General features: G+C 49.0%; 1 protein-coding gene across 2 annotated transcripts in view; it reads right to left on the reverse strand.

Annotated features, from left to right (window-relative positions):
- SNX19 (sorting nexin 19) overlaps positions 1–23646 on the reverse strand; it is a 103518-nt gene that overhangs the window by 31209 nt on the left and 48663 nt on the right. The window contains exons 2-3 of one of the 2 annotated variants that reach the window (XM_069741702.1): positions 4932–5068; positions 2103–3655 (exon numbers count right to left, since the gene is read on the reverse strand). In XM_069741702.1, the coding sequence (XP_069597803.1) occupies positions 2103–3655; positions 4932–4968 (1590 nt within the window). In that variant the 5' untranslated portion in view covers positions 4969–5068. Of the gene's footprint in view, positions 1–2102; positions 3656–4899; positions 5069–23646 lie in introns of both variants that reach the window. The other variant, XM_069741703.1, reaches the window with a different exon arrangement.

Genomic DNA, 23646 nt, shown 5'->3' on the forward strand with positions numbered 1-23646 from the left:
CACCTAACAGAACTAATCTTCACCCTCATGAGCTCCTTTCACTATCCCTATGCTGTTTAAAGCTGTAATGTGCGCAAGATGGCACTGGCAGGGAATAATATAATGATGCTGTAAGACCAGCCAAGCACAGTAATGCCACACCAAAGATGGCGCCGGCATTTCTGTGATTGGCAAGACAGCCCAGCATGTGCATTGGCTGTAAATAAAGCGCCAAACATGCTGGGCGAGTCACTCGAATATACCAAGGTGAATAGTAACGAATAGTGCCGAATGTATTCGCACATCACTAGTTGTGTCCTATCCTCCAGAGCTGCAGTCACTATTCTGCTGTTCGTTGTGTCCTATCCTCCATAGCTGCAGTCACTATTCTGCTGTTCGTTGTGTCCTATCCTCCAGAGCTGCAGTCATTATTCTGCTGTTCATTGTGTCCTATCCTCCAGAGCTGCAGTCACTATTCTGCTGTTCGTTGTGTCCTATCCTCCAGAGCTGCAGTCACTATTCTGCTGTTCGTTGTGTCCTATCCTCCAGAGCTGCAGTCACTATTCTGCTGTTCGTTGTGTCCTATCCTCCAGAGCTGCAGTCACTATTCTGCTGTTCGTTGTGTCCTATCCTCCAGAGCTGCAGTCACTATTCTGCTGTTACGTTGTGTCCTATCTTCTGGAGCTGCAGTCACTATTCTGCTGTTCGTTGTGTCCAATCTTCTGGAGCTGCAGTCACTATTCTGTTGTTCGTTGTGTCCTATCTTCTGGAGCTGCAGTCACTATTCTGCTGTTCGTTGTGTCCTATCCTCCAGAGCTGTAGTCACTATTCTGCTGTTACGTTGTGTCCTATCCTCCAGAGCTGCAGTCACTATCCTGCTGTTCGTTGTGTCCTATCCTCCAGAGCTGCAGTCACTATTCTGCTGTTCGTTGTGTCCTATCCTCCAGAGCTGCAGTCACTATTCTGTTGTTCGTTGTGTCCTATCTTCTGGAGCTGCAGTCACTATTCTGCTGTTCGTTGTGTCCTATCTTCTGGAGCTGCAGTCACTATTCTGCTGTTCGTTGTGTCCTATCTTCTCGAGCTGCGGTCACTATTCTGCTGTTCGTTGTGTCCTATCTTCTGGAGCTGCAGTCACTATTCTGCTGTTCGTTGTGTCCTATCTTCTGGAGCTGCAGTCACTATTCTGCTGTTCGTTGTGTCCTATCTTCTGGAGCTGCAGTCACTATTCTGCTGTTCGTTGTGTCCTATCTTCTGGAGCTGCAGTCACTATTCTGCGTTCGTTGTGTCCTATCTTCTGGAGCTGCGGTCACTATTCTGCTGTTCGTTGTGTCCCATCTTCTGGAGCTGCAGTCACTATTCTGCTGTTCGTTGTGTCCTATCCTCCAGAGCTGCGGTCACTATTCTGCTGTTCGTTGTGTCCTATCTTCTGGAGCTGCAGTCACTATTCTGCTGTTCGTTGTGTCCTATCTTCTGGAGCTGCGGTCACTATTCTGCTGTTCGTTGTGTCCTATCCTCCGGTGCAGAGATTACTATTCTGCTGTTCGTTGTGTCCTATCTTCTGGAGCTGCAGTCACTATTCTGCTGTTACGTTGTGTCCTATCTTCTGGAGCTGCAGTCACTATTCTGCTGTTCGTTGTGTCCTATCTTCTGGAGCTGCAGTCACTATTCTGCTGTTCGTTGTGTCCTATCCTCCATAGCTGCAGTCACTATTCTGCTGTTCGTTGTGTCCTATCCTCCAGAGCTGCAGTCACTATTCTGCTGTTCGTTGTGTCCAATCCTCCATAGCTGTAGTCACTATTCTGCTGTTCGTTGTGTCCTACCCTCCATAGCTGCAGTCACTATTCTGCTGTTCGTTGTGTCCTATCCTCCAGAGCTGCAGTCACTATTCTGCTGTTCGTTGTGTCCTATCCTCCATAGCTGTAGTCACTATTCTGCTGTTCTTTGTGTCCTATCCTCCATAGCTGTAGTCACTAGTCTGCTGTTCTTTGTGTCCTGTCTTCTGGAGCTGCGGTCACTGTTCTGCTGTTGTGTCCTGTCTTGTGGAGCTGCGGTCACTGTTCTGCTTTCTTTGTGTCCTGTCTTCTGGAGCTGCAGTCACTATTCTGCTGTTCGTTCTGCGTTACCTTTATGGTGTACAGCGTGTAGGGGTGGGAGCCGGTCCCGCTGTGCTCCCGAGCTGTTATGGTGCCTGTGATCCGCAAGTTCTGGATCAGGACTGGACCATCGGGGCTACTGAGAGGCACAAAGCTGAATGGATGAAGAGGGGCGGTGGGGGAAGATGTGATTACAGGGGAGGCATCCATTGGACTCAGTCCCTCTTTGTCAATGTCAGGTACGGTTATAAATTCTGGGTCCAGTCCTGTGGACTCTACAAGGGTCTCGGGGTGAGAAAGCGGCACCCCATGGATTGACAGACAGGTGTCTTCTTGCAGGGCTGACCCACTTTCATTATGGGCCGGGATGATGGGGCTCTCGGCCGGGGTCTGGGCGTCTAAGCAGCAGTCGGACAAAAGGTCATCAGACGAGTTCATCAGTGGAGGGTCCATTTCCCGCCCCAGGTCCGAGAGGGGGGACTCGAGCTCAGATTCCTCACACAGGAAAAAGGGGCTGCAGGGCTTTGGGGGCTGCAGATACTGCAGAGAGAAAAGCTCCAACCTTTCCTTATGGGGACTTGACTCCTCCATTGCCTCCCCCGAGTCTTGGGTCCTACAGTCCGGCTCATGCTCTGGGTCAGCACCGTCCATCTCATCGTAGACTAAGACGTCGCCCAACGGTGATGAAGGAAGAATGAGCTGAGGAGCAGGATCTGGACCCAGAGGAAGTGACCGGGGAACAGATGGGGGTGAAGAAGACTGATCGCTGGCCTCCTCCAGCCTCAGCGGCAGCCTAGACAGCAAGGTGGTCAGGACAATGTTAATCCAGTCGGGGTCAGACATTCTCCCCATCAGGGGAAGGACCACATTACAAGTGATGAGCTCCACCACCAGGTGCCTGCCGCTCCGAGTGTCCAGGTGCGGCTGCGGCACCAGCTCTGTCAGTAGGGAGTCCACCAACCAACGAGTGTAGGCAAGCTCATCTGGGGGACTGCACATGGCCTGGTGAGCAGGACTCAGCTCCTGGTAGGCTTCCCATAGTAGGGCCTCCATTTCGAATGGGTCGCTGACGTTTTGAACGCGCGCCTTTGCCCACTTATAGCACTGCAGGTGACTCCCAGCCAAGACAAGCAGCTTCCGGGTAATGGCCTCCCGATCTGCAGAGTTTAACCTTCGCTTCAGTGCCATGGACAGATCCCACATGACACCACTGACCTCATCCTCAAATGTCGCTTCTTGACTCAGCCTCCGATACCAAGAGGACACAAAGTCCTGCACAATCTTTTGTATGGTTAGACCGATCTCCTTATCCAGCTGCGCCTCGGCGTCTGGGGAGCGGCAGCCGTGCTCTAAGGTGATAAATCTCTCCAGATGGATGGGGGTGGCGCTGCTGAATATGAAGTGTGGCCCCAGCCAAGCCCCAAGAGAAGCCATGATGCTGGAGAACAGGAGGAGCAGCCAGACGTTCACCAAGAGGTGCACCAGAATCAGCCAGACCAAAAGGACCGCTGCAGCAAAGAGCTTCCATCGCCTGTCTCTGGGTGGTGGAGCCTTGGACAGTATGTGCTCCACACCATCTACACCTGTGAGGACAATGCAAGAGAGGTGAGAATACGGGAGTCATGGGGAGACGCTAGGGGCCAAGGGGAGACTGCGGGGGGCTCAAAAAGAGACTGCAGAGGTACTGCGAGGGTCAGGAGCCCCAGATGAGGGGAGGGCGCAGGAGACGAGGGGAAGGAGCCCTGGAAAACGAGAGGGAACCCCAGAAAGAGGAGAGCGCCACAGACGAGAGGAGGGAGCCCCAGACGAGGGGAAGGCGCCGCAGACGAGGGGAAGGAGCAGGAGACGAAGGAGGGAGCCCTGGAAGAGGAGGGCGCCACAGACGAGAGGAGGGCGCAGGAGATGAGGGGAAGGAGCCCTGGAAAACGAGAGGGAACCCCAGAAAGAGGAGAGCGCCACAGACGAGAGGAGGGAGCCCCAGACGAGGGGAAGACGCCGCAGACGAGGGGAAGGAGCAGGAGACGAAGGAGGGAGCCCTGGAAGAGGAGAGGGAATTCCGGACAACGAGAGTGCGCAGCAGACGAGGGGAAGGCGCCACAGACCAGAGGAGGGCGTGGCAGACAAGAGGAAGGAGCAAGAGACGAGGGGAAGGAGCAAGAGACGAGGGGAGGGTAGTCCCAGAAGAGGGGAAGGAGCCCTTAAAGAGGATATGGAACTCAGGATGACGGGAGGGCGAAGCAGAAAAGAGGAGGGAGCCCCAGACAAGGGGAGGGCACGGCAGACGAGAGGAAGGAGCCACAGACAAGAGGAGGGAGCCCCAGACAAGGGGAGGGCACGGCAGACGAGAGGAAGGAGCCACAGACAAGAGGAGGGAGCCCCAGACAAGGGGAGGGCACGGCAGACGAGAGGAAGGAGCCACAGACAAGAGGAGGGAGCCCCAGACAAGGGGAGGGCACGGCAGACGAGAGGAAGGAGCCACAGACGAGAGGAAGGAGCCACAGACAAGAGGAGGGAGCCCCAGACAAGTGGAGGGCGCGGCAGACGAGAGGAAGGAGCCCTGGAAGATGAGAGGGAATCCTGGACGAGGGGAAGATGCCACAGGCAAGGAGAAGGCGACGCGAACGAGGGGAGGATGCCGCAGACGAGGGGAAGGAACACCAGAAGAAGGGAGGGCATCCTGGAGCAGGGGAGGGAGCCACAGAGGAGGGAAAGGCACAGGAGACGAGGAGAGGGAGTGTCAGCAGAGAGATTATATAGGATGCTCGCCATTTTCCATTGTATCAATATTATATGGCAGTATTATTGATGTCACTCTTCGTCATCTTACCATCTCCCCGCTGGTGAACAGACGGCACTCACCGCGCTCTCCGGACGCTCTCTGTACAGGTGACACCATCTTGCCTCTAGAGATAAAACCTACAGAACATCACAACTCCTGGATAATGGAGGTCTCTCCGCACTCCGGAAATCTGGATGTCAATCGCTTCATCCTGCATCTGTGGATTATAAAGAGTCTCTCTACATGCAGCCCTCTCTGCTGTCTCTCTACATACAGCCTCTCTCTGTCTCTACATACAGCCTCTCTGTCTCTCTACATACAGCCTCTCTGTCTCTCTACATGCAGCCCCTCTCTGCTGTCTCTCTACATACAACCCCTCTCTCTGTCTCTCTACATACAGCCTCTCTCTCTCTACATACAGACTCTCTCTCTCTCTACATACAGACTCTCTCTGTCTCTCTACATACAGCCACTCTCTCTCTCTCTACATACAGCCTCTCTCTCTACATACAGCCTCTCTCTCTCTCTACATACAGCCTCTCTCTCTGTCTCTCTACATACAGTCTCTCTGTCTCTCTACATACAGCCTCTCTCTCTCTCTACATACAGTCTCTCTCTCTCTCTACATACAGCCTCTCTCTCTCTCTACATACAGCCTCTCTGTCTCTCTACATACAGCCTCTCCGTCTCTCCACATACAGCCTCTCTCTCTGTCTCTACATACAGCCTCTCTCTCTCTCTCTCTCTCTACATACAGCCTCTCTCTACATACAGCCTCTCTCTCTCTCTACATACAACCCTCTCTGTCTCTCTACATACAGCCTCTCTCTCTGTCTCTCTACATACAGCCTCTCTGTCTCTCTACATACAGCCTCTCTGTCTCTCTACATACAGCCTCTCTCTCTCTACATACAGCCTCTCTGTCTCTCTACATACAGCCTCTCTCTCTACATACAGCCTCTCTCTCTACATACAGCCTCTCTCTGTCTCTCTACATACAGCCTCTCTGTCTCTCTACATACAGCCTCTCTGTCTCTCTACATACAGCCTCTCTGTCTCTACATACAGCCTCTCTCTCTCTACATACAGGCTCTCTCTCTGTCTCTCTACATACAGCGCCTCTGTCTCTCTACATACAGCCTCTCTCTCTCTACATACAGCCTCTCTCTCTCTACATACAGCCTCTCTGTCTCTCTACATACAGCCTCTCCGTCTCTCTACATACAGCCTCTCTCTCTGTCTCTACATACAGCCTCTCTCTCTCTCTCTACATACAGCCTCTCTCTCTCTACATACAGCCTCTCTGTCTCTCTACATACAGCCTCTCCGTCTCTCTACATACAGCCTCTCTCCCTGTCTCTACATACAGCCTCTCTCTCTCTGTCTCTCTACATACAGCCTCTCTCTCTCTCTACATACAACCCCTCTCTCTGTCTCTCTACATACAGCCTCTCTCTCTGTCTCTCTACATACAGCCTCTCTCTCTCTCTACATACAGCCTCTCTGTCTCTCTACATACAGCCTCTCTCTCTACATACAGCCTCTCTCTCTACATACAGCCTCTCTGTCTCTCTACATACAGCCTCTCTCACTACATACAGCCTCTCTCTCTACATACAGCCTCTCTCTCTGTCTCTCTACATACAGCCTCTCTGTCTCTCTACATACAGCCTCTCTCTCTCTACATACAGGCTCTCTCTCTGTCTCTCTACATACAGCGCCTCTGTCTCTCTACATACAGCCTCTCTCTGTCTCTCTACATACAGTCTCTCTCTGTCTCTCTACATACAGCCTCTCTCTGTCTCTCTACAAACAGCCTCTCTCTGTCTCTCTACATACAGCCTCTCTCTGTCTCTCTACATACAGCCTCTCTGCTGTCTCTCTACATACAGCCTCTCTCTCTCTCTACATACAGCCTCTCTCTCTCTACATACAGCCTCTTTCTCTGTCTCTCTACATACAGCCTCTCTCTCTCTCTACATACAGCCTCTCTCTCTCTCTACATACAGCCTCTCTCTCTGTCTCTCTACATACAGCCTCTCTGTCTCTCTACATACAGCCTCTCTGCTGTCTCTCTACATACAGCCTCTCTCTCTGTCTCTCTACATACAGCCTCTCTCTCTACATACAGCCTCTCTGCTGTCTCTCTACATACAGCCTCTCTCTCTGTCTCTCTACATACAGCCTCTCTCTCTGTCTCTCTACATACAGCCTCTCTGTCTCTCTACATACAGCCTCTCTCTCTCTACATACAGTCTCTCTCTCTCTCTCTACATACAGCCTCTGTCTCTCTACATACAGCCTCTCTCTCTCTCTACATACAGCCTCTCTCTCTACATACAGCCTCTCTCTCTCTACATACAGACTCTCTCTCTCTACATACAGACTCTCTCTCTCTCTACATACAGCCTCTCTGTCTCTCTACATACAGCCTCTCTCTCTCTCTACATACAGCCTCTCTCTCTCTCTACATACAGCCTCTCTCTCTGTCTCTCTACATACAGCCTCTCTCTCTCTCTACATACAGCCTCTCTCTCTCTCTCTCTCTACATACAGCCTCTCTCTCTGTCTCTCTACATACAGCCTCTCTCTCTCTCTACATACAGCCTCTCTTTCTACATACAGCCTCTCTCTGTCTCTCTACATACAGCCTCTCTCTCTCTCTCTACATACAGCCGCTCTCTCTCTCTGTCTCTCTACATACAGCCTCTCTCTCTCTACATAGAGCCTCTCTCTCTACATACAGCCTCTCTCTCTGTCTCTCTACATACAGCCTCTCTCTCTCTCTCTACATAAAGCCTCTCTCTCTCTCTCTCTCTCTCTACATACAGCCTCTCTGTCTCTCTACATACAGCCTCTCTCTGTCTCTCTACATACAGCCTCTCTTTCTACATACAGCCTCTCTCTGTCTCTCTACATACAGCCTCTCTCTCTCTCTACATACAGCCTCTCTCTCTCTCTGTCTCTCTACATACAGCCTCTCTCTCTCTACATAGAGCCTCTCTCTCTACATACAGCCTCTCTCTCTGTCTCTCTACATACAGCCTCTCTCTGTCTCTCTCTACATACAGCCTCTCTCTCTGCTGTCTCTCTACATACAGCCTCTCTCTCTGTCTCTCTACATACAGCCTCTCTCTCTACATACAGCCTCTCTCTCTCTCTACATACAGCCTCTCTCTGTCTCTCTACATACAGCCTCTCTCTCTGCTGTCTCTCTACATACAGCCTCTCTCTCTGTCTCTCTACATACAGCCTCTCTCTCTGCTGTCTCTCTACATACAGCCTCTATCTGTCTCTCTACATACAGCCTCTCTCTCTCTCTACAGCTTCTCTCTCTCTCTGTCTCTCTACATACAGCCTCTCTCTCTCTACATACAGCCTCTCTCTCTCTCTCTCTCTACATACAGCCTCTCTCTCTGTCTCTCTACATACAGCCTCTGTCTCTCTACATACAGCCTCTCTATCTCTACATACAGCCTCTCTCTCTCTACATACAGCCTCTCTCTCTCTCTACATACAGCCTCTCTCTCTCTCTCTACATACAGCCTCTCTCTCTCTCTACATACAGCCTCTCTCTCTCTACATACAGCCTCTCTCTCTGTCTCTCTACATACAGCCTCTCTCTCTGTCTCTCTACATACAGCCTCTCTCTGTCTCTCTACATACAGCCTCTCTCTCTCTACATACAGCCTCTCTCTCTCTCTACATACAGCCTCTCTCTATATATACAGCCTCTCTCTCTATATATATACAGCCTCTCTCTCTCTCTACATACAGCCTCTCTCTCTATGTCTCTCTACATACAGCCTCTCTCTCTCTCTACATACAGCCTCTCTCTTTCTGTCTCTCTACATACAGCCTCTCTCTACATACAGCCTCTCTCTCTCTCTACATACAGCCTCTCTCTCTCTCTATATACAGCCTCTCTCTCTCTACATACAGCCTCTCTCTCTCTACATACAGCCTCTCTCTCTCTCTCTCTACATACAGTCTCTCTATGTCTCTCTACATACAGCCTCTCTGTCTCTACATACAGCCTCTCTCTCTCTCTACATACAGCCTCTCTCTCTCTCTACATACAGCCTCTCTCTCTCTCTCTACATACAGCCGCTCTCTCTCTCTACATACAGCCTCTCTCTCTCTCTACATACAGCCTCTCTCTGTCTCTCTACATACAGCCTCTCTCTCTCTACATACAGCCTCTCTCTCTCTCTACATACAGCCGCTCTCTCTCTCTACATACAGCCTCTCTCTCTCTCTACATACAGCCTCTCTCTGTCTCTCTACATACAGCCTCTCTCTCTCTCTGTTTCTCTACATACAGCCTCTCTCTCTCTCTACATACAGCCTCTCTCTGTCTCTCTACATACAGCCTCTCTCTCTCTCTACATACAGCCTCTCTCTGTCTCTCTACATACAGCCTCTCCCTCTCTCTCTCTACATACAGCCTCTCTGTCTCTCTACATACAGCCTCTCTCTGTCTCTCTACATACAGCCTCTCTCTCAATGTCTCTCTACATACAGCCTCTCTCTCTCTCTACATACAGCCTCTCTCTCTGTCTCTCTACATACAGCCTCTCTCTCTCTACATACAGCCTCTCTCTCTCTACATACAGCCTCTCTGTCTCTCTACATACAGCCTCTCTCTGTCTCTCTACATACAGCCTCTCTCTCTGTCTCTCTACATACAGCCTCTCTCTCTACATACAGCCTCTCTCTCTCTTTCTACATACAGCCTCTCTCTGTCTCTACATACAGCCTCTCTCTCTCTCTCTCTACATACAGCCTCTCTCTCTCTCTCTACATACAGCCTCTCTCTCTCTCTCTACATACAGCCTCTCTCTCTCTCTACATACAGCCTCTCTCTCTCTCTACATACAGCCTCTCTCTCTCTGTCTCTCTACATACAGCCTCTCTCTGTCTCTCTACATACAGCCTCTCTGCTGTCTCTCTACATACAGCCTCTCTCTCTCTACATACAGCCTCTCTCTCTACATACAGCCTCTCTCTCTGTCTCTCTACATACAGCCTCTCTCTCTCTCTACATACAGCCTCTCTCTCTCTCTACATACAGCCTCTCTCTCTGTCTCTCTACATACAGCCTCTCTGTCTCTCTACATACAGCCTCTCTGCTGTCTCTCTACATACAGCCTCTCTCTCTCTCTACATACAGCCTCTCTCTCTGTCTCTCTACATACAGCCTCTCTCTCTACATACAGCCTCTCTGCTGTCTCTCTACATACAGCCTCTCTCTCTGTCTCTCTACATACAGCCTCTCTCTCTGTCTCTCTACATACAGCCTCTCTGTCTCTCTACATACAGCCTCTCTCTCTCTACATACAGTCTCTCTCTCTCTCTCTACATACAGCCTCTGTCTCTCTACATACAGCCTCTCTCTCTCTCTACATACAGCCTCTCTCTCTCTCTACATACAGCCTCTCTGTCTCTCTACATACAGCCTCTCTCTCTCTCTACATACAGCCTCTCTCCCTCTCTCTCTCTCTCTACATACAGCCTCTCTGTCTCTCTACATACAGCCTCTCTCTCTGTCTCTCTACATACAGCCTCTCTCTCTCTCTACATACAGCCTCTCTTTCTACATACAGCCTCTCTCTGTCTCTCTACATACAGCCTCTCTCTCTCTCTCTACATACAGCCTCTCTCTCTCTGTCTCTCTACATACAGCCTCTCTCTCTCTACATAGAGCCTCTCTCTCTACATACAGCCTCTCTCTCTGTCTCTCTACATACAGCCTCTCTCTGTCTCTCTCTACATACAGCCTCTCTCTCTGCTGTCTCTCTACATACAGCCTCTCTCTCTGTCTCTCTACATACAGCCTCTCTCTCTCTACATACAGCCTCTCTCTCTGTCTCTCTACATACAGCCTCTCTCTCTGCTGTCTCTCTACATACAGCCTCTCTCTCTGTCTCTCTACATACAGCCTCTCTCTCTGCTGTCTCTCTACATACAGCCTCTCTGTCTCTCTACATACAGCCTCTCTCTCTCTCTCTACAGCTTCTCTCTCTCTCTGTCTCTCTACATACAGCCTCTCTCTCTCTACATACAGCCTCTCTCTCTCTCTACATACAGCCTCTCTCTCTGTCTCTCTACATACAGCCTCTGTCTCTCTACATACAGCCTCTCTCTCTATCTCTACATACAGCCTCTCTCTCTACATACAGTCTCTCTCTCTCTACATACAGCCTCTCTCTCTCTCTCTACATACAGCCTCTCTCTCTATCTCTACATACAGCCTCTCTCTCTACATACAGTCTCTCTCTCTCTACATACAGCCTCTCTCTCTCTCTCTACATACAGCCTCTCTCTCTCTACATACAGCCTCTCTCTCTGTCTCTCTACATACAGCCTCTCTCTCTGTCTCTCTACATACAGCCTCTCTCTCTGTCTCTCTACATACAGCCTCTCTCTCTCTACATACAGCCTCTCTCTCTCTCTACATACAGCCTCTCTCTCTATATATATACAGCCTCTCTCTCTCTCTACATACAGCCTCTCTCTCTCTGTCTCTCTACATACAGCCTCTCTCTCTCTCTACATACAGCCTCTCTCTTTCTGTCTCTCTACATACAACCTCTCTCTCTCTACATACAGCCTCTCTCTCTCTCTACATACAGCCTCTCTCACTCTCTACATACAGCCTCTCTCTCTCTCTATATACAGCCTCTCTCTCTCTCTACATACAGCCTCTCTCTCTCTCTACATACAGTCTCTCTCTGTCTCTCTACATACAGCCTCTCTGTCTCTACATACAGCCTCTCTCTCTCTCTACATACAGCCTCTCTCTCTCTCTACATACAGCCTCTCTCTCTCTCTACATACAGCCTCTCTCTCTCTCTACATACAGCCTCTCTCTCTCTCTCTACATACAGCCTCTCTCTCTCTCTCTACATACAGCCTCTCTCTGTCTCTCTACATACAGCCTCTCTCTCTCTACATACAGCCTCTCTCTCTCTCTCTACATACAGCCGCTCTCTCTCTCTCTACATACAGCCTCTCTCTGTCTCTCTACATACAGCCTCTCTCTCTCTCTACATACAGCCTCTCTCTGTCTCTCTACATACAGCCTCTCTCTCTCTCTACATACAGCCTCTCTCTCTGTCTCTCTACATACAGCCTCTCCCTCTCTCTCTCTACATACAGCCTCTCTGTCTCTCTACATACAGCCTCTCTCTGTCTCTCTACATACAGCCTCTCTCTCAATGTCTCTCTACATACAGCCTCTCTCTCTCTCTACATACAGCCTCTCTCTCTGTCTCTCTACATACAGCCTCTCTCTCTCTCTACATACAGCCTCTCTCTCTCTACATACAGCCTCTCTCTCTCTACATACAGCCTCTCTGTCTCTCTACATACAGCCTCTCTCTGTCTCTCTACATACAGCCTCTCTCTCTGTCTCTCTACATACAGCCTCTCTCTCTACATACAGCCTCTCTCTCTCTACATACAGCCTCTCTCTCTACATACAGCCTCTCTCTCTCTCTCTACATACAGCCTCTCTCTCTCTCTCTACATACAGCCTCTCTCTCTCTCTACATACAGCCTCTCTCTCTCTCTACATACAGCCTCTCTCTCTCTGTCTCTCTACATACAGCCTCTCTCTGTCTCTCTACATACAGCCTCTCTCTCTGTCTCTCTACATACAGCCTCTCTGTCTCTCTACATACAGTCTCTCTCTCTACATACAGCCTCTCTCTCTCTCTCTACATACAGCCTCTCTCTGTCTCTCTACATACAGTCTCTCTCTCTACATACAGCCTCTCTCTCTCTCTACATACAGCCTCTCTCTCTCTCTCTCTACATACAGCCTCTCTCTCTCTCTACATACAGCCCCTCTCTCTCTCTACATACAGCCCCTCTCTCTCTCTACATACAGCCTCTCTCTCTCTACATACAGTCTCTCTCTCTCTCTCTACATACAGCCTCTCTCTCTCTCTCTACATACAGCCTCTCTCTCTGTCTCTCTACATACAGCCTCTCTCTCTGTCTCTCTACATACAGCCTCTCTCTCTGTCTCTCTACATACAGCCTCTCTCTCTGTCTCTCTACATACAGCCTCTCTCTCTCTCTCTACATACAGCCTCTCTCTCTCTACATACAGTCTCTCTCTCTCTACATACAGCCTCTCTCTCTGTCTCTCTACATACAGCCTCTCTCTCTGTCTCTACATACAGCCTCTCTCTCTACATACAGCCTCTCTCTCTCTCTGTCTCTCTACATACAGCCTCTCTCTCTCTACATACAGCCTCTCTCTCTACATACAGCCTCTCTCTCTACATACAGCCTCTCTCTCTCTCTACATACAGCCTCTCTCTGTCTCTCTACATACAGCCTCTCTCTCTACATACAGCCTCTCTCTCTTTCTCTCTACATACAGCCTCTCTCTCTCTCTACATACAGCCTCTCTCTCTCTACATACAGCCTCTCTCTCTCTCTACATACAGCCTCTCTCTCTCTCTACATACAGCCTCTCTCTCTCTCTCTACATACAGCCTCTCTCTCTACATACAGCCTCTCTCTCTTTCTCTCTACATACAGCCTCTCTCTCTCTCTACATACAGCCTCTCTCTCTCTACATACAGCCTCTCTCTCTCTCTACATACAGCCTCTCTCTCTCTCTGTCTCTCTACATACAGCCTCTCTCTCTCTACATACAGCCTCTCTCTCTCTGTCTCTCTACATACAGCCTCTCTCTCTACATACAGCCTCTCTCTCTGTCTCTCTACATACAGCCTCTCTCTCTCTACATACAGCCTCTCTCTCTGTCTCTCTACATACAGCCTCTCTCTCTCTCTCTACATACAGCCTCTCTCTCTCTCTACATACAGCCTCTCTCTCTCTCTACATACAGCCTCTCTCTGTCTCTCTACATACAGCCTCTCTCTCTCTCTCTCTCTACATACAGCCTCTCTCTCTCTCTCTACATACAGCCTCTCTGTCTCTCTACATACAGCCTCTCTCTCTGTCTCTCTACATACAGCCTCTCTCTCTCTTTCTACATACAGCCTCTCTCTCTGTCTCTACATACAGCCTCTCTCTCTGTCTCTACATACAGCCTCTCTCTCTCTCTCTCTACATACAGCCTCTCTCTCTCTCTACATACAGCCTCTCTCTCTCTCTACATACAGCCTCTCTCTCTCTGTCTCTCTACATACAGCCTCTCTCTCTGTCTCTCTACATACAGCCTCTCTCTGTCTCTCTACATACAGCCTCTCTCTGTCTCTCTACATACAGCCTCTCTCTCTCTGTCTACATACAGCCTCTCTCTCTCTCTACATACAGCCTCTGTCTCTCTACATACAGCCTCTCTCTCTACATACAGCCTCTCTCTCTCTACATACAGCCTCTCTCTGTCTCTCTACATGCAGCCTCTCTCTCTCTACATACAGCCTCTCTCTCTTTCTCTCTACATACAGCCTCTCTCTCTCTACATACAGCCTCTCTCTCTCTACATACAGCCTCTCTCTCTCTACATACAGCCTCTCTGTCTCTCTCTACATACAGCCTCTCTCTCTCTCTGTCTCTCTACATACAGCCTCTCTCTCTCTGTCTCTCTACATACAGCCTCTCTCTCTCTCTACATACAGCCTCTCTCTCTCTACATACAGCCTCTCTCTCTCTCTCCATACAGCCTCTCTCTCTCTCTACATACAGCCTCTCTCTCTCTCTCTCTACATACAGCATCTCTCTCTCTCTCTCTACATACAGCCTCTCTTTCTCTACATACAGCCTCTCTCTCTCTCTACATACAGCCTCTCTCTCTCTCTACATACAGCCTCTCTCTCTCTGTCTCTCTACATACAGCCTCTCTCTCTCTCTGTCTCTCTACATACAGCCTCTCTCTGTCTCTCTACATACAGCCTCTCTCTCTCTACATACAGCCTCTCTCTCTCTACATACAGCCTCTCTCTCTCTACATACAGCCTCTGTCTCTCTACATACAGCCTCTGTCTCTCTACATACAGCCTCTCTCTCTCCACATACAGCCTCTCTCTCTCTCTACATACAGCCTCTCTCTCTACATATTCTCTCTCTCTCTACATACAGCCTCTCTCTCTCTACATACAGCCTCTCTCTCTCTACATACAGCCTCTCTCTCTACATACAGCCTCTCTCTCTCTACATACAGCCTCTCTCTCTCTCTCTACATACAGCCTCTCTCTCTCTCTCTACATACAGCCTCTCTCTCTACATACAGCCTCTCTCTCTCTACATAAAGCCTCTCTCTCTCTCTACATACAGCCTCTCTCTCTCTCTCTCTACATACAGCCTCTCTCTCTACATACAGCCTCTCTCTCTCTCTCTACATGCAGCCTCTCTCTCTACATACAGCCTCTCTATCTCTACATACAGCCTCTCTCTCTCTCTCTCTCTACATACAGCCTCTCTCTCTCTCTCTCTCTACATACAGCCTCTCTCTCTCTCTACATACAGCCTCTCTATCTCTACATACAGCCTCTCTCTCTCTCTCTACATACAGCCTCTCTCTCTCTGTCTCTCTACATACAGCCTCTCTCTCTCTCTCCATACAGCCTCTCTCTCTCTCTACATACAGCCTCTCTCTCTCTACATACAGCCTCTCTCTCTCTACATACAGCCTCTCTCTCTACATACAGCCTCTCTCTCTACATACAGCCTCTCTCTCTCTCTCTACATACAGCCTCTCTCTGTCTCTCTACATACAGCCTCTCTCTGTCTCTCTACATACAGCCTCTCTCTGTCTCTCTACATACAGCCTCTCTCTCTGTCTCTCTACATACAGCCTCTCTCTGTCTCTCTACATACAGCCTCTCTCTGCTGTCTCTCTACATACAGCCTCTCTCTGCTGTCTCTCTACATACAACCTCTCTCTGCTGTCTCTCTACATACAGCCTCTCTCTCTGTCTCTCTACATACAGCCTCTCTCTCTCTCTACATACAGCCTCTCTCTCTCTCTCTACATACAGCCTCTCTCTCTCTACATACAGCCTCTCTCTCTGTCTCTCTACATACAGCCTCTCTCTCTACATACAGCCTCTCTCTCTCTACATACATACAGCCTCTCTGTCTCTCTACATACAGCCTCTCTCTCTGTCTCTCTACATACAGCCTCTCTCTGTCTCTCTACATACAGCCTCTCTCTCTCTACATACAGCCTCTCTCTCTCTCTCTACATACAGCCTCTCTCTCTCTCTACATACAGCCTCTCTCTCTCTACATACAGCCTCTCTCTCTCTCTACATACAGCCTCTCTCTCTCTACATACAGCCTCTCTCTCTCTCTCTCTCTCTCTACATACAGCCTCTCTCTCCCTCTCTCTCTACATACAGCCTCTCTCTCTCTCTCTACATACAGCCTCTCTCTCTCTCTACATACAGCCTCTCTCTCTCTACATACAGCCTCTCTCTCTCTCTACATACAGCCTCTCTCTCTCTACATACAGCCTCTCTCTCTCTCTACATACAGCCTCTCTGTCTCTCTACATACAGCCTCTCTCTCTCTACATACAGCCTCTCTCTCTCTACATACAGCCTCTCTCTCTTTCTCTCTACATACAGCCTCTCTCTCTACATACAGCCTCTCTCTCTACATACAGCCTCTCTCTCTCTCTCTGTACATACAGCCTCTCTCTCTCTCTACATACAGCCTCTCTCTCTCTCTACATACAGCCTCTCTCTCTTTCTCTCTACATACAGCCTCTCTCTCTACATACAGCCTCTCTCTCTACATACAGCCTCTCTCTCTACATACAGCCTCTCTCTGCTGTCTCTCTACATACAACCTCTCTCTGCTGTCTCTCTACATACAGCCTCTCTCTCTGTCTCTCTACATACAGCCTCTCTCTCTCTACATACAGCCTCTCTCTCTCTACATACAGCCTCTCTCTCTCTACATACAGCCTCTCTCTCTGTCTCTCTACATACAGCCTCTCTCTCTCTCTCTACATACAGCCTCTCTCTCTCTACATACATACAGCCTCTCTGTCTCTCTACATACAGCCTCTCTCTCTGTCTCTCTACATACAGCCTCTCTCTGTCTCTCTACATACAGCCTCTCTCTCTCTACATACAGCCTCTCTCTCTCTCTCTACATACAGCCTCTCTCTCTCTCTACATACAGCCTCTCTCTCTCTACATACAGCCTCTCTCTCTCTCTACATACAGCCTCTCTCTCTCTACATACAGCCTCTCTCTCTCTCTCTCTCTCTCTCTCTACATACAGCCTCTCTCTCCCTCTCTCTCTACATACAGCCTCTCTCTCTCTCTCTACATACAGCCTCTCTCTCTCTCTACATACAGCCTCTCTCTCTCTACATACAGCCTCTCTCTCTCTACATACAGCCTCTCTGTCTCTCTACATACAGCCTCTCTCTCTCTACATACAGCCTCTCTCTCTCTACATACAGCCTCTCTCTCTTTCTCTCTACATACAGCCTCTCTCTCTACATACAGCCTCTCTCTCTACATACAGCCTCTCTCTCTCTCTCTGTACATACAGCCTCTCTCTCTCTCTACATACAGCCTCTCTCTCTCTCTACATACAGCCTCTCTCTCTCTACATACAGCCTCTCTCTCTTTCTCTCTACATACAGCCTCTCTCTCTACATACAGCCTCTCTCTCTACATACAGCCTCTCTCTCTACATACAGCCTCTCTGTCTCTCTACATACAGCCTCTCTCTCTCTACATACAGCCTCTCTCTCTCTCTCTACATACAGCCTCTCTGTTTCTCTACATACAGCCTCTCTCTGTCTCTCTACATACAGCCTCTCTCTCTCTACATACAGCCTCTCTTTCTACATACAGCCTCTCTCTGTCTCTCTACATACAGCCTCTCTCTCTCTCTCTACATACAGCCTCTCTCTCTCTGTCTCTCCACATACAGCCTCTCTCTACATAGAGCCTCTCTCTCTACATACAGCCTCTCTCTGTCTCTCTCTACATACAGCCTCTCTCTCTGCTGTCTCTCTACATACAGCCTCTCTCTCTGTCTCTCTACATACAGCCTCTCTCTCTACATACAGCCTCTCTCTCTCTACATACAGCCTCTCTCTCTGTCTCTCTACATACAGCCTCTCTCTCTGCTGTCTCTCTACATACAGCCTCTCTCTCTGTCTCTCTACATACAGCCTCTCTCTCTGCTGTCTCTCTACATACAGCCTCTCTCTGTCTCTCTACATACAGCCTCTCTCTCCCTCTCTACAGCTTCTCTCTCTCTCTGTCTCTCTACATACAGCCTCTCTCTCTACATACAGCCTCTCTCTCTGTCTCTCTACAGACAGCCTCTGTCTCTCTACATACAGCCTCTCTCTCTATCTCTACATACAGCCTCTCTCTCTCTCTCTACATACAGCCTCTCTCTCTCTCTACATACAGCCTCTCTCTCTCTCTACATACAGCCTCTCTCTCTCTCTACATACAGCCTCTCTCTCTCTACATACAGCCTCTCTCTCTCTCTCTCTACATACAGTCTCTCTCTGTCTCTCTACATACAGCCTCTCTGTCTCTACATACAGCCTCTCTCTCTCTCTACATACAGCCTCTCTCTCTCTCTACATACAGCCTCTCTCTCTCTCTCTACATACAGCCGCTCTCTCTCTCTACATACAGCCTCTCTCTCTCTCTACATACAGCCTCTCTCTGTCTCTCTACATACAGCCTCTCTCTCTCTCTACATACAGCCTCTCTATCTCTCTCTCTACATACAGCCTCTCTCTCTCTACATACAGCCTCTCTCTCTCTCTACATACAGCCTCTCTATCTCTCTCTCTACATACAGCCTCTCTCTCTCTACATACAGCCTCTCTCTCTCTCTCTCTACATACAGTCTCTCTCTGTCTCTCTACATACAGCCTCTCTGTCTCTACATACAGCCTCTCTCTCTCTCTACATACAGCCTCTCTCTCTCTCTACATACAGCCTCTCTCTCTCTCTCTACATACAGCCGCTCTCTCTCTCTACATACAGCCTCTCTCTCTCTCTACATACAGCCTCTCTCTGTCTCTCTACATACAGCCTCTCTCTCTCTGTTTCTCTACATACAGCCTCTCTCTCTCTCTACATACAGCCTCTCTCTCTCTCTACATACAGCCTCTCTCTCTGTCTCTCTACATACAGCCTCTCCCTCTCTCTCTCTCTACATACAGCCTCTCTGTCTCTCTACATACAGCCTCTCTCTGTCTCTCTACATACAGCCTCTCTCTCAATGTCTCTCTACATACAGCCTCTCTCTCTCTCTACATACAGCCTCTCTCTCTGTCTCTCTACATACAGCCTCTCTCTCTCTCTACATACAGCCTCTCTCTCTCTACATACAGCCTCTCTCTCTCTACATACAGCCTCTCTGTCTCTCTACATACAGCCTCTCTCTGTCTCTCTACATACAGCCTCTCTCTCTGTCTCTCTACATACAGCCTCTCTCTCTACATACAGCCTCTCTCTCTCTCTCTACATACAGCCTCTCTCTCTACATACAGCCTCTCTCTCTCTACATACAGCCTCTCTCTCTCTCTCTACATACAGCCTCTCTCTCTCTCTCTACATACAGCCTCTCTCTCTCTCTACATACAGCCTCTCTCCCTCTGTCTCTCTACATACAGCCTCTCTCTGTCTCTCTACATACAGCCTCTCTGTCTCTCTACATACAGTCTCTCTCTCTACATACAGCCTCTCTCTCTCTCTACATACAGCCTCTCTCTGTCTCTCTACATACAGTCTCTCTCTCTACATACAGCCTCTCTCTCTCTCTACATACAGCCTCTCTCCCTCTGTCTCTCTACATACAGCCTCTCTCTGTCTCTCTACATACAGCCTCTCTGTCTCTCTACATACAGTCTCTCTCTCTACATACAGCCTCTCTCTCTGTCTCTCTACATACAGCCTCTCTGTCTCTCTACATACAGTCTCTCTCTCTACATACAGCCTCTCTCTCTCTCTCTACATACAGCCTCTCTCTGTCTCTCTACATACAGTCTCTCTCTCTACATACAGCCTCTCTCTCTCTCTACATACAACCTCTCTGTCTCTCTACATACAACCTCTCTGTCTCTCTACATACAGCCTCTCTCTCTCTCTCTACATACAGCCTCTCTCTCTCTCTACATACAGCCCCTCTATCTCTCTACATACAGCCCCTCTCTCTCTCTCTACATACAGCCTCTCTCTCTCTCTACATACAGCCTCTCTCTCTGTCTCTCTACATACAGCCTCTCTCTCTGTCTCTCTACATACAGCCTCTCTCTCTGTCTCTCTACATACAGCCTCTCTCTCTGTCTCTCTACATACAGCCTCTCTCTCTCTACATACAGCCTCTCTCTCTTTCTACATACAGCCTCTCTCTCTGTCTCTACATACAGCCTCTCTCTCTCTCTCTACATACAGCCTCTCTCTCTCTCTCTACATACAGCCTCTCTCTCTCTCTCTACATACAGCCTCTCTCTCTCTGTCTCTCTACATACAGCCTCTCTCTGTCTCTCTACATACAGCCTCTCTCTCTGTCTCTCTACATACAGCCTCTCTGTCTCTCTACATACAGTCTCTCTCTCTCTCTCTCTACATACAGCCTCTCTCTCTGTCTCTCTACATACAGCCTGTCTCTCTACATACAGTCTCTCTCTCTCTACATACAGCCTCTCTCTCTCTCTACATACAGCCTCTCTCTCTCTACATACAGCCTCTCTCTCTGTCTCTCTACATACAGCCTCTCTCTCTGCTGTCTCTCTACATACAGCCTCTCTCTCTGTCTCTCTACATACAGCCTCTCTCTCTGCTGTCTCTCTACATACAGCCTCTCTCTCTATCTCTACATACAGCCTCTCTCTCTCTCTCTCTACATACAGCCTCTCTCTCTCTCTCTACATACAGCCTCTCTCTCTCTCTCTACATACAGCCTCTCTCTCTGTCTCTCTACATACAGCCTCTCTCTGTCTCTCTACATACAGCCTCTCTCTCTGCTGTCTCTCTACATACAGCCTCTCTCTCTATCTCTACATACAGCCTCTCTCTCTCTCTCTACATACAGCCTCTCTCTCTCTCTCTACATACAGCCTCTCTCTCTGTCTCTCTACATACAGCCTCTCTCTCTGTCTCTCTACATACAGCCTCTCTCTCTGTCTCTCTACATACAGCCTCTCTCTCTCTACATACAGCCTCTCTCTCTCTATATATACAGCCTCTCTCTCTCTATATACAGCCTCTCTCTCTCTACATACAGCCTCTCTCTCTCTGTCTCTCTACATACAGCCTCTCTCTCTCTCTCTACATACAGCCTCTCTCTTTCTGTCTCTCTACATACAGCCTCTCTCTCTACATACAGCCTCTCTCACTCTCTACATACAGCCTCTCTCTCTATATATACAGCCTCTCTCTCTACATACAGCCTCTCTCTCTCTCTACATACAGCCTCTCTCTCTCTACAAACAGCCTCTCTCTCTCTACATACAGTCTCTCTCTGTCTCTCTACATACAGCCTCTCTCTCTCTCTCTACATACAGCCTCTCTCTCTCTACATACAGCCTCTCTCTCTCTCTACATACAGCCTCTCTCTCTCTCTACATACAGCCGCTCTCTCTCTCTCTCTACATACAGCCTCTCTCTCTCTCTATATACAGCCTCTCTCTGTCTCTCTACATACAGCCTCTCTCTCTCTGTTTCTCTACATACAGCCTCTCTCTCTCTCTACATACAGCCTCTCTCTGTCTCTCTACATACAGCCTCTCTCTCTACATACAGCCTCTCTCTCTGTCTCTCTACATACAGCCTCTCTCTCTCTACATACAGCCTCTCTCTCTGTCTCTCTACATACAGCCTCTCTCTCTCTCTCTACATACAGCCTCTCTCTCTCTCTACATACAGCCTCTCTCTCTCTCTACATACAGCCTCTCTCTGTCTCTCTACATACAGCCTCTCTCTCTCTCTCTCTCTACATACAGCCTCTCTCTCTCTCTCTCTACATACAGCCTCTCTGTCTCTCTACATACAGCCTCTCTCTCTGTCTCTCTACATACAGCCTCTCTCTCTCTTTCTACATACAGCCTCTCTCTCTGTCTCTACATACAGCCTCTCTCTCTGTCTCTACATACAGCCTCTCTCTCTCTCTCTCTACATACAGCCTCTCTCTCTCTCTACATACAGCCTCTCTCTCTCTGTCTCTCTACATACAGCCTCTCTCTGTCTCTCTACATACAGCCTCTCTCTCTGTCTCTCTACATACAGCCTCTCTGTCTCTCTACATACAGTCTCTCTCTCTCTCTCTACATACAGCCTCTCTCTCTGTCTCTCTACATACAGCCTGTCTCTCTACATACAGCCTCTCTCTCTCTCTCTACATACAGCCTCTCTCTCTCTGTCTCTCTACATACAGTCTCTCTCTCTACATACAGCCTCTCTCTCTCTCTACATACAGCCTCTCTCTCTGTCTCTCTACATACAGCCTCTCTCTGTCTCTCTACATACAGCCACTCTCTCTCTCTCTACATACAGCCTCTCTCTGTCTCTCTACATACAGCCTCTCTCTCTGTCTCTCTACATACAGTCTCTCTCTCTACATACAGCCTCTCTCTGTCTCTCTACATACAGCCTCTCTCTCTGTCTCTACATACAGCCTCTCTCTCTCTACATACAGCCTCTCTCTCTCTGTCTCTCTACATACAGCCTCTCTCTCTCTACATACAGCCTCTCTCTTTCTCTACATACAGCCTCTCTCTCTTTCTCTACATACAGCCTCTCTCTCTGTCTCTTTACATACAGCCTCTCTCTCTGTCTCTCTACATACAGCCTCTCTCTCTCTACATACAGCCTCTCTCTCTTTCTCTCTACATACAGCCTCTCTCTCTCTCTACATACAGCCTCTCTCTCTCTACATACAGCCTCTCTCTCTCTACATAAAGCCTCTCTCTCTACTACAGGCTCTCTCTCTCTCTACATACAGCCTCTCTCTCTCTCTCTCTCTCTCCATACAGCCTCTCTCTACATACAGCCTCTCTCTCTCTCTCTACATACAGCATCTCTCTCTTTCTCTCTACATACAGCCTCTCTCTCTCTACATACAGCCTCTCTCTCTCTCTCTACATACAGCCTCTCTCTCTCTCTCTACATACAGCCTCTCTCTCTGTCTCTCTACATACAGCCTCTCTCTCTCTCTGTCTCTCTACATACAGCCTCTCTCTCTCTCTCTCTACATACAGCCTCTCTCTCTCTACATACAGCCTCTCTCTCTCTCTCTCTACATACAGCCTCTCTCTCTCTACATACAGCCTCTGTCTCTCTACATACAGCCTCTCTCTCTCTCTACATACAGCCTCTCTCTCTCTCTACATACAGCCTCTCTCTCTCTCTACATACAGCCTCTCTCTTTCTCTCTACATACAGCCTCTCTCTCTACATACAGCCTCTCTCTCTCTCTACATACAGCCTCTCTCTCTTTCTCTCTACATACAGCCTCTCTCTCTCTACATACAGCCTCTCTCTCTCTACATACAGCCTCTCTCTCTCTACATACAGCCTCTCTCTCTCTCTACATACAGCCTCTCTCTCTACATACAGCCTCTCTCTCTCTACATACAGCCTCTCTCTCTCTACATACAGCCTCTCTCTCTCTACATACAGCCTCTCTCTCTCTCTACATACAGCCTCTCTCTCTCTCTCTACATACAGCCTCTCTCTCTCTCTCTACATACAGCCTCTCTCTCTCTACATACAGCATCTCTCTCTTTCTCTCTACATACAGCCTCTCTCTCTACATACAGTCTCTCTCTCTCTACATACAGCCTCTCTCTCTCTCTACATACAGTCTCTCTCT

The sequence above is a fragment of the Ranitomeya imitator genome, chromosome 10 (genome assembly GCF_032444005.1).
Source record: "Ranitomeya imitator isolate aRanImi1 chromosome 10, aRanImi1.pri, whole genome shotgun sequence".
Taxonomy (NCBI): Eukaryota; Metazoa; Chordata; class Amphibia; order Anura; family Dendrobatidae; genus Ranitomeya; species Ranitomeya imitator.